At 51.1% G+C, this 18,175-nt stretch overlaps 2 protein-coding genes across 2 annotated transcripts in view; one reads left to right on the top strand and one right to left on the bottom strand.

Annotated features, from left to right (window-relative positions):
* Window positions 1-18,175, top strand: part of ACAD11 (acyl-CoA dehydrogenase family member 11) — a 54,308-nt gene that overhangs the window by 16,172 nt on the left and 19,961 nt on the right. The window contains exons 7-13 of the mRNA XM_040962860.1: window positions 998-1,119; window positions 2,124-2,230; window positions 3,723-3,849; window positions 8,934-9,011; window positions 9,669-9,807; window positions 13,022-13,129; window positions 14,785-14,883. Of these exons, the coding sequence (XP_040818794.1) occupies window positions 998-1,119; window positions 2,124-2,230; window positions 3,723-3,849; window positions 8,934-9,011; window positions 9,669-9,807; window positions 13,022-13,129; window positions 14,785-14,883 (780 nt within the window). The remainder of the gene's footprint in view (window positions 1-997; window positions 1,120-2,123; window positions 2,231-3,722; window positions 3,850-8,933; window positions 9,012-9,668; window positions 9,808-13,021; window positions 13,130-14,784; window positions 14,884-18,175) is intronic.
* Window positions 16,896-17,948, bottom strand: ACKR4 (atypical chemokine receptor 4). Its single transcript, XM_040962872.1, has one exon. The coding sequence runs from the start codon at window positions 17,946-17,948 to the stop codon at window positions 16,896-16,898; it is 1,053 nt and encodes a 350-aa protein (XP_040818806.1).

The following is an 18,175-nucleotide window of genomic DNA, read 5'->3' on the forward strand; positions in this document are numbered from 1 at the left end:
GAATTAGCCTCAGTGGCTGGAGCTGAGCCGATCCGAAGCCACGAGCCTCTTCAGGATCTCCCATGTGGGTGCATGGTCCTAAGGCTTTGGGTCATCCTCTATTGCTCTGCTTTCCTAGGCCACAAGCAGGGAGCTGGATGGGAAGTGGAGCAGCTGGGACATGAACTGGCGCCCATATGGGATCACAGCACTTGGAGATGGAGGATTAGCCAATTGAGCCATTGCACCAGCCCTAACAGTTTTAGTTTCTTAACAGTGTTGGTAGGGGAGGGAGTTTCAGCGCAGTGGGCCAACCTGCAGCTTAGAACAGCAGCATTCTGTATCCGAGTGCCTGGTACGTGTCCCAGGTCCTGGCTTCCAGCTTCAGCCTGGACTCTCCACGTCTCTCTGCCTTTTAAAAAAAGTGTTGAAAGTTTGTAATTTATTTTATTTTCAAAGCTTGACTTTGAAAAAAGAACATTTAGTTGGAAGGCATAGAGACACAGAGAGGGAGAGAGAAAGAGAGAGCTCTTCCAGCTGCCGACTCACTTCCCAGATGCTCTCCCACGTCCCTCGGACTGGGGGCTGACATCTGCAGCTGGGAACTCAGTCCGGGTCTTCCAGCCAGGTGGTAGGGCCCGCTGCGAGAGCCAGGCCGTGCTGCCTCCCAGGGGCACGTGAGCAGGGGGCTGGAGTCTAGGGCTGGGGGCGAGTGTGCCCCCAGCACGTGGGTGTGTGCCACAGGCGTTCTAACTGCAAGCCCAAATGCCCACCCTCATTTGATCCATATAAATGTGTTTGAACTTATCCTCCCACTTTTAGTAATTTACAACAAATCATAAGCCTCTGTATACAGGATTCTTTTTGGATCAAACATTTAAGACATGTTTTATTGTGTGTGTCTTTTATGTGCGTGTGGTTTTTATATTCTGTTGTACAAATCTACGCCTTATTGAGACATTTTGAAATTTCAACATGACATTTTCATTAAAATTTATTTTATATGTTGGTCTTATAGGAATACCAACTCTGGAAGAACTGATCTCAGTATATTGCCGCTGCAGGGGAATGAGTTCTATTCTCCCTAATTGGAATTTCTTTCTTGCCCTTTCATGTTTTAAATTCGCTGCAATTGCCCAGGTAACTTCTTAACTTATGCCTCACCATTATTTTTTTTTTTTAAGATTTATTTTTATTTTTATTAGAAAGGCGGATATACAGAGAGGAGAGACAGAGAAGATCTTCCGTCCGATGATTCACTCCCCAAGTGAGCGCAACGGCCAGGAGCCTCTTCTGGGTCTCCCACGCAGGTGCAGGGTCCCAAAGCTTTGGGCCATCCTCGACTGCTTTCCCAGGCCATAGGCAGGGAGCTGGAAGGGAAGCAGGGCCACCAGGATTAGAACCGGCGCCCATATGGGATCCCGGCGCATGCAAGGCGAGGACCTTAACCACTGCACCATCACGCCGGGCCCAGCCTCGCCATTATTTAACCAACATACCAGTGGCAGTAATTCACTGCCTTCCGAGTGTGTACATTCCTTTTTCTTTGATTATTTTGCTTTTCATAGTAACAAGTGTCAGACATCATAAAATATCAATCCAGAAGTTACAGAATAGGGATTTCATGAGGAAAAAGCAAAGTCCTAAGTCACTTTTTTTGCAGTTGTGTAATAAAGTAACAAGATGGAGGACAAGAAAGAGAAAGGGAGTGACTAAAAGCGGAAGTCGTGGGGGGTTGGCCATTTCTTCACCTGTCAGATTCCAAACCGGCTTGCAGTGCAACGTGGCTTTTCAGGAGCAGGTGCTTGGCCTGCCTATGTCCCATTTTGGAGTTCTGGGGTGGTTCTCTGTTCCTGCTTCCTGCTGGTATGCACCCCGGAGGGGCGGCAGGTGCTGGCCCCAGGGGTTGGTCTTCTGCCACCCACCTGGGAGACCTGCACTGAACTCCTAACTCGGCCTGGCCCAACCCTGGCTGTTGCCAGGATCTGGGGAGTGCTCCACAGACAGAAGCTCTCTCTCTTTCTCTGCTTCTCACGTCGCCCGTGAGCCTGATGCCCCCATGAAGCTGAAGACCTGCGGAAGGAGCGGTGGGAGGAGGTCAGCTCTTCCCGTGCGGTGACTGTTCCGTGTCCGTTTGCTCACAGGGAGTATACAGCAGGTTCATTTTGGGCAACAATGCCGCTGCCGACAGTTTTAGGTTTGCCAATTTTGTGGCACCCCTGGCAGAAACCGGATTGCAGCTCTCCAAAAGGTAAGGGGTGCACCCCTCAGCTGGCTCAGGCTCCACAGTCTTGGGGGGTGATCCCCTTTAGTGGGGGAGGACTCGTTTATATGGCTTACTTCACTGTGTCACTATGTCACAGTAGTTCTCCCATAAACTTCTTATATGCCTAAGTCTAAACTGCCCTAAAATGTAGAGGGTGTCTTTTTTTATTAATTTGAATAAGTAACTTGAGTAAGATAGTGCCAGAATCACAAAAACACCAGGAGGCGTTGCGGCTCGCCGGGAGGGGACGCGTGCTCGCCTGACCACACTGCGGCCATGTTGACTTTGGGCCTGCCCCAGTCCCAGTGTCCTTGCTGAGTGCTTGCAGGAGCCATGCCGTCCCCGCAGGTGCTCGGTGAGCCCCAGGATGAGGCGTGCTGTTACAACAGGTGTTTTTCCCAAGGGATCTTGCAAGTGGATGTCTGTGATTTGACTTCTAACAGCCGTGTTTGTGAGGCACGTGCTTAAAAATGGTTACTTTGTGCTGTTTGCTCTTCTTCAGTAGAGATTCGAAAACAGCGCTCACGGGGTCATACCCATCTTCTGGTTTCCCCCAGCCATGCTGAAAGCCAGATGAAGTGATCTACGCCCACCCCATAACACAAAAGACTTTTAAGAGTTCAAAATGTGGCAATTCCTCTGAGAAATATTTTTGGGGATCTGAGACACTTTGCATTATAATCAGAAATATGTACTAATGATTTTGGACATCTCTGTAACTTTGAAAAAAAAAAAGATTTTTTTTTTTAAATTTCTTTAAAAGGCTGGTGGGGTGTGCAAGAATAAGTAGAGAAAGAGAACTCTCCTGTGTGTGAGTTTATTCCTCAAAAGGCCACAGTTGTCAGGGCTGGGCAAGGCCAAGGCCGTGAGCCGCTACCTTCCTCTGGGTCTCGCACATGGGTGCAGGGGCCCGGGCACTTGGGTGGGTGCAGGGGTCCGGGCACTTGGGTGGGTGCAGGGGTCCGGGCACTTGGGTGGGTGCAGGGGCCCGGGCACTTGGGTGGGTGCAGGGGCCCGAGCAATAGCAGCGAACTGGACTGGAATTAGAGTGGCTGTGACATAAGCCGGTACTCATAAAGGATGCCAGTCTCATAGACAGAGGCTTGATCTGCTCCCCCACCGTGCCAGCCCCTTCTGGTAACTTTTTAGAAGTTATTTATTTGAGCGCCAGAGAGATGAGAGACAAAGATCCGTTCTCCCCGATTCACTTCCTCAAATACCTCCAACAGCTGCCAATAGGCCAGGCCAGAGCTGAGAGCCAGGAACTCAAGCCAAGCCACCCGCGTGGGTGACGGGGACCAAGTGACGGGCTGTAACCGCTGCTTCCCAGGGGCGTGTTAGCTGGGAACGGGAGGCGGCTGTCCAGGTCAGGTGTCCCACCCTGGGCTGTCTGACGAGGGCAGCAGGTGCCTTCAACACGAGGCTGAACCAGCTCTCTGAGACCTCACCTCTCTCTCTCTTATCCATATTTTAACAGAACTTTCAGTACTGAAGCACCGCAGATGGATGCTGCAGGGCAGCTGTTTTCACAGACTAGGAAAGGCCGGGAAGTTCTTAGCAGGGTGAAGCAGTTCATGAAGGAGCACGTCTTCCCAATGGAAACGGTGAGTGGTGCACAGGGTGCTGGCACTGGGGCTTGCAGCCACTCCTGTCACCTCCTCCTGTGGGACAGCAGCTCTGCCGTCGGTCCTCCCCCAAGCTCTGTGTCCGCTCAGCAGAGAGCCACAAGGGTCCTCCCCCAAACCCCCTGCCTGCTCAGCAGAGAGCCACAAGGGTCCTCCCCCAAACCCCCTGCCCGCTCAGCAGAGAGCCACAAGGGTCTTCCCCAAACCCCCTGCCTGCTCAGCATGGAGAGTCGCAGCAGAACCAAGCCAGCAGAATTGGTAGCTTCTAAGATATGCCAAAGGATTGCACAGATAAACCTGCAGAATTGCAAGTCAAAAACAATTACCGGCTTGTGGGTTTGGGGGCCTGGATACACTGGAGGGAAATGTTGCTTTAAAAGCATCTTTTTCAAAGGCATTGACTTAGCTTGGTTGATTTATCTATATATCCATGTCTATATAGATATAGATATATTCCTTGAAAATCTGTATACTCTGCCAGATGGACGTAGCCCAAATTTTATGTATGATTTCAAGTTCTTCACAAATAATGTTATGCCTCTTCCTCCATAAGCTACCATTTCAAGATGTTAAGTTTCGGGCCCAGCACGGTAGCCTGGTGGCTAACGTCCTTACTTTGCACTCAATGGGATCCTATATGGGTGCTGATTCATGTCCTGGCTGCCCTTCCCATCCAGCTCCCTGCTTGTGGCCTTGAAAGCAGTCGAGGATGGTCCAAAACCTTGAGACCCTGCACCCGTGTGGGAGACCCAGAAGAAGCTCCTGGCTCCTGGCTTGGGATCAGCTCAGCTTCAGCCGTTGCGGCCACTTGGGGAGTGAACCAGCAGATGGAAGATCTTTCTATCTCTCCTCTCTGGAAATCTGACTTTCCAATAAAAATAAAGGTTTACCAAAAAAAGAAGAAAGAGAGAGAGTGACGTTAAGTTTCCGCAGGTTCACCGAGGCCGGAGAGGTGGGAGGCCGCACTGTCCCTTCCCTCAGAGCGGGTCAGGCCTGAGGAGCCAGGGAAGGCAGGGTGAACACGCAGCGTGTGCTTGATGTGGTCCGCTCTCCACGGCCCAGGCCGAGTTCTGAGATGCGCTGGTGGCGAGGAGGTCAGTCCCCAGGTGGGCACCCTCACCCTCCGTGTGGCCCCTGGCGACCCCTGGGCCGTAGTGCATGGCAGCCTGGACGGGACCTCCGTGCAGGAGGAAGCGACTCCATCCACCCCGTGAGCCAGGAAGCCGGAGAGCGGGGATGGGCAGCCTGGCTGGTACAGGGCAGCCTGCTCCGCGGGACTCACCGCGGTCCCGCGGAAACTACATTTCATCAAGAAAGGGAGACGTTGAATAAAGAAGAGGAAGCGAAGATAAAGCGCTCCTCAAAACACGTGAAGGAGGCGGGCCGGGGCGGGGCGAAGGAGGACACTGCGTCCGGATCCCTCCCGTGTCAGGAGCTCGCCCGTGGCCTGGGGCCTGGGGCCTGGGGAGCCCCTGCGGGCGCGGGGCTCCAGTCAGCTGTGATTCTGAGAGGCCTGCAGCTTCGGACTTGCAGATATCAAAGAGGGAACTGAAAAAGACCAGATGCTCCCAACTGAGAGGTCCAGAGGCCGCAGGTGTTCGGCAGGCAGCCCGTGTTGCTGGAGTTGCAGGAGCGTTTTTTTCTTTCTAGCAGGTATCTCCCAAGATGAACTAAGTTCCTTCCTTCCTCCTTCCCTTCCTTCCCTCCCTCTCTCCTTCCTTCCTTTCTCTCTCTCGTTTTCTATTTCTCTCTTTCTTTCAATATTTTAATTTTTATTGGGAAGGTAGATTTACAGAGAGAAGGAGAAACAGAAAGAAAGATCTTCCATCCACTGGTTCACTCCGCAAGTGGCTGCAGTGCCCAGAGCTGAGCCGATTTGAAGCCAGGAGCTGGGAGCTTCCTCCAGGTCTCCCACGCAGGTGCTGATTCCCAAGACTTTGGCTCATCTTCGATTGCTTTCCCAGGCCACAAGCAGGGAGCTGGATGGGAAGTGGAGCCGCCAGGACATGAACCGGCGCCCATATGGGATCCTGGAACCTACACGTGAGGGTTTAGCCACTGAGCCATCGCGCCAAGCCCTTGGTTTCTTTTTCAAACTGAATTTTGAGCCTGCGCTTGCTGTGTGATTGACACGTGATCACATATCCGAGTGCCTGGGTTTGAACCCCAAACTCCACTTCCTGCTGGCATAGACCCTGGGGAGCAGGTGATGGCTGCCGCGTGGGAGAGACCCAGACTCTAGGAGCAGAACTGGGACTTGAACCTGGGCATTCCAGTATGTGATGTCTTAATCCTAGTGCCAAATGCTCATCCTTTATACCGTCTCTCTCCCAGAGGATTGATTTATTTATACGAAACGCGGAGTCACAGAGAAAGGGAGAAATAGACCTTCAAGCTGCTGGTATGCTCCTGAATGACTGCAATGGCTGGAGCTGGGATGATTCCAAACTTGGAGCAGCCTTTGCTGCTTTCCCAGGTGTATCAGCAGGGAGCTGAGTCAGAAGTGGAACAGCTGAGCTTTAAACTGGCACCTGTGTGGGATGTCGGAGCCGCAGGCAGCAGCTTTACGGCTGTGTCACAGTGCCAGCCCAACTGTTTTGAAAAAGAATATTGGTTTATTTGTTTGAAGGAAGGATGATGGGAGAGGGGAGAAGAAGAGAGAGGAGGGGAAGAAAAGAAAGGGAGAAAGAAGAGAAAGAGGGACAAGAATCTTCCAACTGTTGGTTTACTCCCCGAGCGCCTGCGACAGCCATCAGCTGGGCGAGGGCCGAGCCAGGAGCCAGGAGCTCATCCAGACGCCCACACTCATGGCAGGAACCCACGAACCTGAGCCTTCATCCACTTCCTGCCAGGCACATTTAGCCAAAAGCTGTGTCAGAAGTGCCGAGTAGCCAGGACTCAGACCAGGCAGCCCCCCAGGCGCTGAGCCTGAGCTTGCTGTGCCAGAGCCTTGGCCTCTTGCCTAATCTGCAAGACAGTTTGATTGTCTATAGAATTAGAGGTTAGCAGTTACTTTCTCTTAGCAATTAAAGATTTTATTGCACCAGTGTTTTTATTTCATCCATGGCTGCAGGGAATTGGCTTTCAATCGTAATTATTTAATTATCAGTGGTCTTTTGGTCTCTTTTCCCTGGAGGGATTTTTCTCACTCTGGCGTCACTGTGCACCCTCCGTTTGCGGAGTGGTGCCTTCTCAGCTCTGAGAGCGCTGTCATTCCTCAACAAGGGCTCTCACCTCCTCTGCTCACCCAGGCCTGCAGTTAGACCCACGTTAGGACTTCTCCCTAAATCCATCAGGTCCCGGACCTGCTCCCATTTCCAGTCTCTCTCTCTCTCTTTTAAAGATTCATTTAATTTTTATTGGAAAGTCAGATATACAGAGGAGTGACAGAGAGGAAGATCTTCCATCTGTTGATTCACTTCCCAAGTGGCCACAACAGCTAGAGCTGCACTGATCCAAAGCCAGGAACCCGGAGCCTCTTCCAGCACCCATATGGAATCCCAGCGCTTGCAAGGCGAGGACTTTAGCCGCTAGGCTACCTCACCTGGCCCTTCCCGTGTCTGTTCAATCTCTGTGCTTTCCCTGAGTAAGGTCATCAGCTGTTTCTTTTCCTTGACTGTTAACGATTTTCAGATGTAGCCAATCTGCCTTTTCCATCCTGAAACCGTGGTTCTTAAATTTCAGAGCATGTTGGTTGCAGAGGGCGAGGGCGAGGGTGAGGGGCGAGGGCCGAGGGCCGAGGATGCAGAAGCCCAGGCTCGGGGTGAGCTCCGGGTCGCTGTAATTAGTGGTTCTGACGCCTGTCGCGCTGTGAGAACTACGGCCATAGTTCTGAGGATTTACTCAGTTCCTGTCATGTTTGATGATGCTTTTCAAGTCTTGCTTTATTCTCGAGATGTGCTGGAGGCAAGCGTTCTCTCCTGGATCTGACGGTAACTTTATGGCCTCTGAGCCAAGACCATGCCAGTTGGTTGTTTGGGGTTTTGCCGGTTCCTGCTGCCAGTGGCCTGTTTCCTTGTGTGGCCAGCAGCTTGTCCTCTTGTTCGAATGCTAGTTAGCTAAGGGGTCACCGAGGACTTTCGTTCACTGCTCTCTGCCAGGGGCGTAAATTCAGATTCCAGACGTGGGCGAGGAGCTGCTCCTGAGAAGCCTCGTTCTCTTTCATTCCGAAGGAAGCGCTGCGTGTGAGCCAGTGTCCTCGTGCTCGCCCCGGCAGGGGTGAGGGCTGCTTTGTTCATGTTGGCTTTGGTGGAGGAAGGGTGGTCCTGGAGCCCTCCCGTTTGCCGTGTGGGGGCACTCAGCTCTGTCCGCGACATCTCCAAGGCCAAGGCTAGCACAGGTCACCCCAAACCCCAGGGCACGCTCGGCGCCGGTGTCCGCTCACACCTGAGAACTGGAACCCACCTGCCGCTTGTGAAGTTCCCTTAGGTTTCCTACCCGCACAGCTGTGCATTATTAAATAGAATTTGTTGATTAGCTGTATTATTTTATTTGGCTTAGCGTTTTCCTTTTCAATGTGAATGGTAGAATGACAGGTCTTGTATCTGGTGATTCACCCCCCAAGTGGCTGCAGCCACCCAGGCTGGCCAGGGGGAAGATGGGGTCTCCCCTGTGGCTGGCGAGGGCGCCTTCCCGTTAACAGGGAGCTGCATCAGGAGCAGAGTGGCCAGGATTCAAACTGGGGGTCTGGGAGATGCCGTGTCACAGGCGAAGGCCTTAACCTACTGTGCCACAACACCCCAGGTCCCAGCTTAGCATTTCCATGTCGGAGATGTTTGTTCACCAGGGAGTGTGCTGCATTGCTGGAAATGGCATGTTCAACTTTTGGTGTGAGATTCGGAAGTTTACCTTCTAATGTTGGGGTGTTCGAACTTGGCCCAGCAAGCTCTTCAGGATTTGTATTATTCTGGCTCATGTCTGACTTTAAAGATACACATTACTACTTTTGTAGCAGCTGATCCTCACCTGAAAACAGTTCACTTGGAGATTAGCAATTTATAACTTTCTTTTTCAACTTTGAATTAAGCTTCGCTAATAAATGCTTTTCCTCTAATTCTTTTAAGGAGGTGATCAAATTCTATGCAGAAAATGAAAATGTAATGGATAAATGGGAAAAACCTCCAGTGATTGAAAAACTCAAGGTAAGAGAAAGCAAGGCCTCTTACATCGAGAAAAAGGATCCAGATACAAGTTTTTTTTTTTTTTTTAAGACCTTGAGTTTTTTTTGTTACACAACTAGAGGGCAATTATATCAGTAATAGCTATTTTAAAAGCAAGTTAAAAATAGAACCAGTGAAACGTCGGTCGGGACACTAGGGTTTGGTGACTGGTGAAGCGTCATGAGGACAGCTGCTTACTGGCCGTTGGAAGCAGCAGCTAAGGACAGAACCACCCAGCTCGGCTCACCTGTGCCGCATTCGAAGGGAGGTCAGGGCGGGGCGCTTGTCCCCAGGGCCTACTCGGACCCCACGTTTTAAGGCAGCAACACCTGGAAGAAACGTCAGAAGTAGTACTTCTATTTTGTGAAAGTTATGCTGAAACTGCTGCAGTTTAATTGGCAGTTTTAAAATAAGCAAGCTCAAGTTTTTCAGCTGGAATCCAAGGCTTGGAGGAAAAGGCCCTTCGTGGGAAGCAAAGTGGTGTTAGGAACCACTTGGCTTGAGCACCAAGAAATGAGTTAACTGCCTGATTCTTTTAAGTTTCCAAAGACATCAAGCTCAATTGCTATCTTTTCCAGGCTAAGTTGTCTGGGGTCGTGGCTCGTCTTGACCGCCCTGCCCTGTCTGTCTCCCTGACAGGAAATGGCCAAAGCAGAGGGCCTCTGGAACCTGTTCCTGCCAGCTGTCAGCGGCCTCAGCCAGGTGGACTACGCCTTGATCGCAGAAGAGACAGGAAAATGCTTTTTTGCTCCAGATGTCTTCAACTGCCAGGCTCCAGGTGACTGCTCTGCTGAAAAGCAGGAGTGGGTTGCTCTGTGTGGGCTTCAGCATTGCTTTTTTTTTTTTTTTTTTTTTTAAACCAGAAAGTTTTTCTGCCAAAGTAAATTTATAAAACAGCTGTTTTGTTTTTTAGTTACTGTGATACAAAGATAGTGTTGGTTTTGTTGAGTGGAAACTGAGCTGGTGGTATTTTATTTAGAAGCTTTCTGATTGCTACACATGGTAAGACTTTTTTAAAAATTATATTTATTTGAAAATCACAGTTACAGAAGGAGAGAGAGAGATTTTCCCTTCATTGGTGCATTCACCAAATGGCTGTGAGGGCCAGGCCTGGGGTGGCTAAGCCAGGAGTCGGAAGCTTCTCCCAGATCTCTCTAAATCGGGCAGAGGTCTCTGCTTCCCTCCCCGGCCATATGCAGGGATCTGGGCTGAAGTGGAGCAGCTGAGACTCAAACTGCTGCCCACGAGGCATGCCAGCACCACAGGCAGTAGCTTGACTTGCTGTGCTACAGCTCTGGCCCAAGACATATATTTTCTTTTTCCTTTTTTTTTTTTTTTCTATTTTAGTTCTCCCCAAAACTTTGAGCAGTTATGTTGGGTATGAACTGAAGAATATAAAAACTAACTTGAACTATGAGAAGAAATAGTTATTTCTTGGTGAGAGCTGAAATCAATGCATACTGTCTCGCCAAACACAAGGCATACATTTTCTACTGTGCGTGTAAGAGTGTGTGTGTGCGTGTGTGTGTGCACACGCTCATTGAGGAATGGAGGAATGGATAAGTAGCTTCTGACGTGTCTAGGACAAAGGTGTCATGAGACTTTCCCTTCCTACCTGCAGTATATTCAGATATTTTTTTATTGTCTGAGCTACTGTTTTCCACTTTTCTTTAAAAAGATTTATTTATTATTGGAAAGTCAGATTTACAGAGAGGAGAGCAGAAAGATCTTCCGTTTGCTGGTTCACTCCCCAAGCTGCCACAATGGCCCAGAGCTGAGCCAGTCCGAAGCCAGGAGCCAGGAGCCAGGAGCTTCTTCCTGGTCTCCCACACAAGTAAACGGTCCCAAGGCTTTGGGCCGTCCTCGACTGCTTTTCCAGGCCACAAGCAGGGAGCTGGATGGGAAGTGGAGCTGCCGGGACACAAACTGGCGCCCACATGGGATCCCGGTGGATGCAAGGCGAGGACATTAGCCACTAGGCCACCATGCAAGACCCTCCTGTGTCCTGTTTGGTTCTGTTCTGTGTCTCAGGGAATGCTCTGCATGGTCCATTCACTGTAACATGACAGGCAGGTCTGTGGGATGCCTTCCCGGCTGCTGCCCTTTGACCTGTGAACTCAGCTTTGCAGTGGATTGTCAGGGAGAACTTTCTGGCATGAAAACGGCACCAGTCTGTCCCTGTACTATCTCAGAGATACCATAGTATTGTTGCAACTTTGGGCAAGGAAATGCATTTTTCTTTGACTAGCAACTCTCCTGAGCTAAGAAAGCCTGAAGGACAGGAAGTGGGAAACTGGGCGTCTTCCCTTTGGGGTGGAGATCTTCATGAAGGCCTTGGCGTGCTGTTTGCCAGTGCTTGCAAAGCAGATAAAAATGGAAGGTCGCTGATAGAGTAAACACTTTGGAAGGATTGTTAAGTATAAAGAAGAATTTCCACTTTGCCTGTCCAAACCCCCTCCCAAATACTGTAGTTCTGAAAGCTAATGGGAAACACATGTGGTCTTGTAATTTGAGTTTTTGAAAATAGCTGTTTTAATTCAAAACTGATTCCTGGAGAACTGGAGGGCTTTGGGTTGAGTTCTTTTTTCTCAAATGGGAAAAATGTTTTGTGGAAGTAATTCATCTGAGCATGTTTTCCTAACCCGTAAATGATAACTTTGCTGACTTCTCAGGATAAATGAAAAACTTTTGGGCGTTTTGTTTTTTGTTTTTTGTTTTTACTCAATATTTATGTTAATGGCTGAGTCTAAGATGAGCAAAGAAAACAAACAGTAGGCTTCACTAGTTATAAATCAGGAGTCCTTACCTCCTTCCAACAGTGTTACGCATGGGTTCATCCACCAGGAACCTGTGTGTTCTGAGTGAACAGAGCACAAACATAACTTGAAATGCTCACCTTCGGTTTAGCTCGACTCCCCCAGGCCGTTCACCAGTGGCCCTTCAAGTCATTGCAGGCGGTGAGAAACCCTGGGGGTGGGCACTTGAGATAGCCACTCGGGAAGCCAGCACCCCTCTTGGGGTCCCTGGGTTTGAGTCCCAACTCTGTTTCTGCTTTCCGCTTCCTGCTCACGTACCACCTGGGAGGCAGCAGGTAAGGCCCGAGTAGGGTCCCTGGCACCCCGTTGGTGGCCTGCCCCAGCCCCCAGCATTTGAGGAGCGAACCTGTGCATGGGAGCTATTCTTGCTCTCTTCCCCATTCCTGCCTTTCAAGTAAAATAAATAAACCTACTTCTTGAAGAAGGTGAATGGGGTATCAGAAGCATTTGTGCCAGGGCAGACTGTTCTTTCCTAGCTGAGGGGACAGTGCTGTGTTCCTGTGTGACCCGCAGCCCCCAAGGGCTGGGGAGGGATGGTTATTGTTTCCAGAGGAGATGTCCTACCCCCAGCATCCTCACGGCATCCAGAGCAGATGCTGTATCTTCAGCATCCTCGAGGGGGCGGTCTGCTGCTTGTTCAGGTACTGTGAGTTGCACAAAAGGACGCATGTTGGGGGTCAGCAGACCGTTACTGTCAGGTGAGAACAGAGGAGGACTGAGTCTCTCTGGGCAGTGAGCGATGCTTTCTAGAAGAGCTGGCTCCCAAGTAGGAATGTCAGTCGGGAAAAAGCCTGTTCCAAGCGAAGCTGTAAATGTCAGACAGCACAGAGGGTATTTGCAGAACAGCTGATGGGCCAAAGAGCTGGAGAGCCCGTGGGGCAGGGGATGCTGACTGCTCTACAAGCACTGTGGTGCTCTGAGCAAGACAGAGTAGTTGAGGTGAGTGTCTTGCTTCCCTCAGCCCCAAGCGTGCTCCGAGCCAGGCACCGTCAGCATGAGTGAGTGCGTCTGCGGCTCAGGATGATGAGTGAACCCGTGCTGAATGCCTCGGGCTTAGAACCGTGTCGTGTCGTCCTTGTGTGTTCAGTGTCCATCTCGGAATGTTCCTGTCAGCAAACACCTGTGGGGATGTATTATGGGTGAGTGTGTGCTCAGAACGCGCTTTTTCTTGTGTAGACACGGGGAACATGGAGGTGCTGCATCTGTACGGAAGCGAGGAGCAGAAGCGCCAGTGGCTGGAACCTCTCCTGCAAGGGAGCATCACGTCCTGCTTCTGCATGACAGGTGAAGGCTCCCCGCCCTAGTCCCCTGGGCCGTCACAGCCAGCTCCTGTCACGTCTGCCCGTGGCCAGAAACACCAATGTGTTAAGCATGGTTGTGACTCTTGGCCTTTGGCAACGTGCAGGGTAGCCTTTTGGCAGGGCATACCTGATGAGCAAGCTGGTGGCTTGCTTTAGCTACAGGAGCAGAGTAAACTTAGTTTTCACAAATTTTTTTATTTGCATTCCTAAAATTGCCAGCTATGAATATTTAAGATCACTTTTGCTGTTATGTAGCAAAGTGTAGATGATTGTGGTAATTTTACGTCAGTATTTACCAAATGTTCAACTTTCCCAAGAGAAGGGGTTTTCAGAATTGTTACACATGTGGCTTAAATTAGAGTCATATGGGAAAATGGAACTAGGACCGTGTTCATGGAAGTGGGTTTGAGGAGAGAAGACGGTGTGGGCGGTGCGGTGGGCGTCCTCGGAGCCATGAGGACATGGCTGAGCACGGCGCTGGCTGGACTCCTCGGCCGCCGCCCTCCAGGCTTCCAGTGCTGCCACATCTTGTCTATAATGTGTGTATTTATGATGACAAAACTGATCCCCACTTAAGTCAGTGAAAGACATCTGTGGAATGCCAGTAAGGAGATGTGTTCCTGACAGAACAGAGTTACAAATAAGCACACAGCCCCCTTCCTGTAAAAGCAGCTCCAGTTGAGGGGATAGGATACCCAGCATGCCTGAAGGGTGGCGTGTCGCCAGGTTGCTGTGTTGGGGCTGGCTGGCCCTGATGAGCCACACAGCAAAGTGGATCTTAAAGGGGACAGTACCATGGAAGGCTTTCTGGGGGCCTTGAATTTGAGCAGGCTCCAAAGAAGGCAGCACCTATGAGTTGGTGCAAGCGTTCTTGCTGGGATGTGTAAGCTAGAAATGGCTTAGGATAGCAAGCAGCCGAGGAGGTGAGGACATCCGGCTTGTCGTGACTTAGAGATTTTCCACTGGGAGGTAGGAAACGCCCTTAACTGAGCCCTGGTGACTGGGAGGAGGGCTGAGTTAGCGGCACCCCAAGGCTACGTGCATGGGAAAGCCAGGAAGACGTTCAGAAGGCTGACTCGGTGGGCCAGATACTGCAGTCTTCCAGTGTGTACAAACTCGGCACTTACTGTTACAGTGTCTGGCTTTTGGCCTGTGGCTAGAAACGCTAAGTCACTCAAGGTCCTTGTTTCAGTGGAGGAGGTAGCCAGGGGCAGAGAGAAAGTGGGAGACAGAGAGCACTCGGAGAGGAAGCAAAGGGAAGGGCCCCTTATAGCCTGCAGGTGGGTGGGGGGATTGGGATTTAGGGCAGCAGGTGGACACCTGGGGTGAATGCCTTGGGGGATCGGTGGAGTGCAAGGTTTGACCCTGAAGGTCACTAAACTTAGGCAAGTGGGCCTTAAGGGGGCTGAGATCTAAAGGACTTAAGGTAGTGGGGTCTGCAGGCCTTCGAGGTGGCGCTGGGTCACTCCTTACACTCAGCACACACAGAGTGTGGGGTGACCAGAGTGGGATGAGGGTAAGGATAGGAAGGAGAGACTGCCAAGAATGCCTCAGAACTCAAGCGCTTACATTCTCTTCTTTAATCCCGTTTTGGACACCAATGGCATCCGTGTAAGCTCGGCCTGTGTCTCCCTGTAGAGCCGGATGTGGCTTCCAGTGACGCCACGAATATTGACTGCAGCATCGAGGCGGACGGCGACAGCTATGTCATTAACGGCAGGAAATGGTGGAGCAGTGGTGAGTTTTCGGAGTGATATTTTCCCTCCATTTAACAGATCTCGTTGCTGGCTGCTGTGCTAGAATGCTAGCGTCATCACTTTAAATTCTGCCTTTTCAAAATTTAGATATAGGTGGAATTTTCACATGCCTTGATTCTGTGATGTTGATTTTTAAGCAGAAGATGTGTCTGTTTTGAAAGAGAACTTTCAAGAGAGCTTTTTGACTTCTATCACTTCTGTCAAAATTCAGTGATTCATGAGGCATGAGTTACAATAATTTACATGTTATTGTTTTAAAAAAGATAAGCTGTATGTGTTATTAGAAATAACTTATTGCGCCTATTCTTATTGCTTGAAAACACTAGTGCTTCTGGGTGGGCATGTGGCACGGTGGTTAAGGCTCTGTTTGGCATCCCCATCCCGTGGGCGCGTGCCTGACTTGTGGCATGGTGGTTAAGGCTCTGTTTGGCATCCCCATCCCGTGGGCGCTTGCCTGACTTGTGGCACGGTGGTTAAGGCTCTGTTTGGCATCCCCATCCCGTGGGCGCTTGCTTGACTTATGGCACGGTGGTTAAGGCTCTGTTTGGCATCCCCATCCCGTGGGCGCGTGTTTGACGAGTCCCGACCCCCCACGGCCTCTCGTCCGGTTTCCTGTTAGTGCAGACCCCAAGAGGAAGCACGTGACAGTCGAACCATGTGGTTCCTGCCACCCAGGGTTCCTGGATCGAGTTCTGGGCTCTCGCCTTTGGCCTGGCCCACGCTGTGGCTGGGAACCAACAGCTGGAAACCTCCTGTCTGTCTTTCAAATAAGTCAAACCTTACAAAAATGCAGTGTTTGAAAAACAAGAAACTTGAGATACAGGGTGATACATTTTTAATTAACTGTCAGCGAAGTATTAAAAAATGGATGGGTTCTCTAAGGAGCTATAAAACCGGCACAGAATAAGACGGCAGTGAGAAGGCCGCTGCCAAACCATGCAGGCTCATTCTAAGTTACCAGGATTACCAGTTGCCAGTAAAACGCGTGGACGCTGGAAGCAAATAGTGAGCTCAGATACTCAGAGGGAATGAAAGGGCCGGAACAACGGATGGAAGTGCTTGTTGGTAACTGCTCTCCTTTCCATGATTTTACAAAAATTACTTGAAAAATCAAGAAATGGGAAAAAGATAGTTTAACTGCATGGTTATTCAAGAATAAAAATTATACAAGGAAATCACGTTAAAATCACGAGCGCCTCTGAACGTTAGCATCTTCATTAAACTTTTAGATGATCTAACTTACGGCGGGGTGTGCTAATTTTTATTTTTGAAAGCTCCCTTTATTTTGAAGTTATAAATGTATAGCAAGCTTCAGTGACAGAGTGGAGTGGCCCAGCGCACCTTCCCCCTCCCCGCTTCTCCCCGCAGAGGTTCCCCTGTTACATGATTCAGGTACAGTTAGCAAAACCAAGAACTTGACCTTGATACAGTGTCTGTCATTTTTATCACCTGTGCGAATTTACACACCTACAGCTGCCATCATGACACCAAACTGTCCCATTGCCGCAGCCCTTCCCCTGTATAGCCCGTGTTTTGATTGCCCTGTGCCTGCTTCTACCTTCCTGCCTCGGCAGGGTTCACTTTGATATTCCCCACCGCTTGGATCACGTTTCCTCTCCTTGCCCTCCTTCCCCTTCTCCCTCCACTGGGTTCTTCTTTTCTATTTTTTTTTTAAAGATTTGTTTTTATTGTTTTTTATTGGAAAGGTGGATATACAGAGAGGAGAGACAGAGAGAGCCTCTTCCGGGTCTCCCACGCAGGTGCAGGGTCCCAAAGTCTTGGGCCGTCCTCGACTGCCTTCCCGGGCCACAGGCAGGGAGCTGGAAGGGAAGTGGGGCTGCTGGGATAGAACCGGCGCCCATATGGGATCCCGGTGCGTGCAAGGATCTTAACCACTTGTGCCAAGTCGCGAGGACAGAGCCAGGCAGGTGCACAGGCTGAGGGCGCTCCATCAGAGGTGTGTGTCCAGGCAGACTCAGCGCCCCCCAGTGGTTAGATGCTGAAGGTGCTGGTGGGCTCCGTAGGCTCCTCCGAGTCGAAGGGAATGTCTTCCACCTGTCGCTGCCGCCTTCTCCAGGACCCGTATTTCTTGGCCACTTTCATGAGGTGGTTTTTGAAAGAGGCCCCCATGAAGACGTAGAGGATCGGGTTGAGGCAGCTGTGGAAGAGCGCGAGGCTCTCTGTGACCTGGATGGCCACATCCATGCGCTTGCTGGCCTCGCAGTCGGTGACCAGGGCGTAGATGATGTCCACGGCCTGGCAGAGCTTGACGATGTTGTAAGGCAGCTGCGTGGCGATGAACACCAGGACCACGGCCAGCACCACTTTGAGGGGTCGGGACTTCTTAATGTCCGGCGTCCTGATGAGCGTCCTGGCCGTGATGAAATAACACACCCCCATGATGAGGAAGGGGACGAGGAATCCAAAGCAGATCTCCAGCAGCCAGATGGAGGCTTTGACTGAGGTCCCCAGGTGATGGGGGAAGATGGGGATGCAGCGGGCCTGGCTGTTGACCGTGTGGAACAGCAGCTGGGGGATGCTCAGCAAGGTGGCAGCCAGCCACACCCAGAGGCAGATGAGCCAGCTCGGCTTGCCCGCCCTGGACGGGCCAGCACCTCTGGTGACCGCCAGGTACCGGTCTACGCTGATACAAGCCAGGAAGTGCATCCCGGACACGAAGTTAACGGTGTACAAGGCCGAGGTCACCTTGCACATGGCTTTCCCCAGCACCCAGCCGTGGACGGCGTTCACCGCCCAGAAAGGCAGAGTAACAAGCAGGAGTAAATCGGCCACGGCCAGGTTCAAGATGTACACGTCGGTTTTGGTCTTCTGCTTCTTGTAAAAGGCGTAAATGGCCACGACGACAGAGTTGCCCGCCAGGCCGGTGATGAAGGTGATGGTGAAGAAGACGGGCAGGAAGATTTTTGCAAACTGCCTGACCTCTTCCTTAATGCAGATCGCCTCGTACAGGCTGTAGTCGTGCGTGCTGTTGAGCTCACTCTCCTCGTAGTAGTAATCCGCGGACTGGTTCTGCTCCCACGCCATGGCTGCACCTGGGCGGCACACTCCTCACGCTGCCTGAGCGGAAACAATGGGGTGGAGGAGTGGGCGGCTTTTCCCTGGGGGCCACGTGAGCCTGCACCTGCCACCCAGTGGGAACCCACAGGGGAGCATGCCCCTGTTTGTTCTTGGAGTCCCTGTGCAGGGTCTGGGGGTGGCAGCAGGACAGCTGACTACGGGGGGGGGGAGAGGTGGAGGCAGTGCTCGGGTCC

The sequence above is a fragment of the Ochotona curzoniae genome, unplaced genomic scaffold (assembly GCF_017591425.1).
Source record: "Ochotona curzoniae isolate NIBS_2020 unplaced genomic scaffold, NIBS_Ocur_1.0 contig_1302, whole genome shotgun sequence".
Classification (NCBI taxonomy): Eukaryota; Metazoa; Chordata; class Mammalia; order Lagomorpha; family Ochotonidae; genus Ochotona; species Ochotona curzoniae.

Coding starts and splice junctions, on each gene's coding strand:
- ACKR4 (XM_040962872.1), bottom strand. CDS start 17,948: ATGGCGTGGGAGCAGAACCAGTCCGCGGATTACTACTACGAGGAGAGT.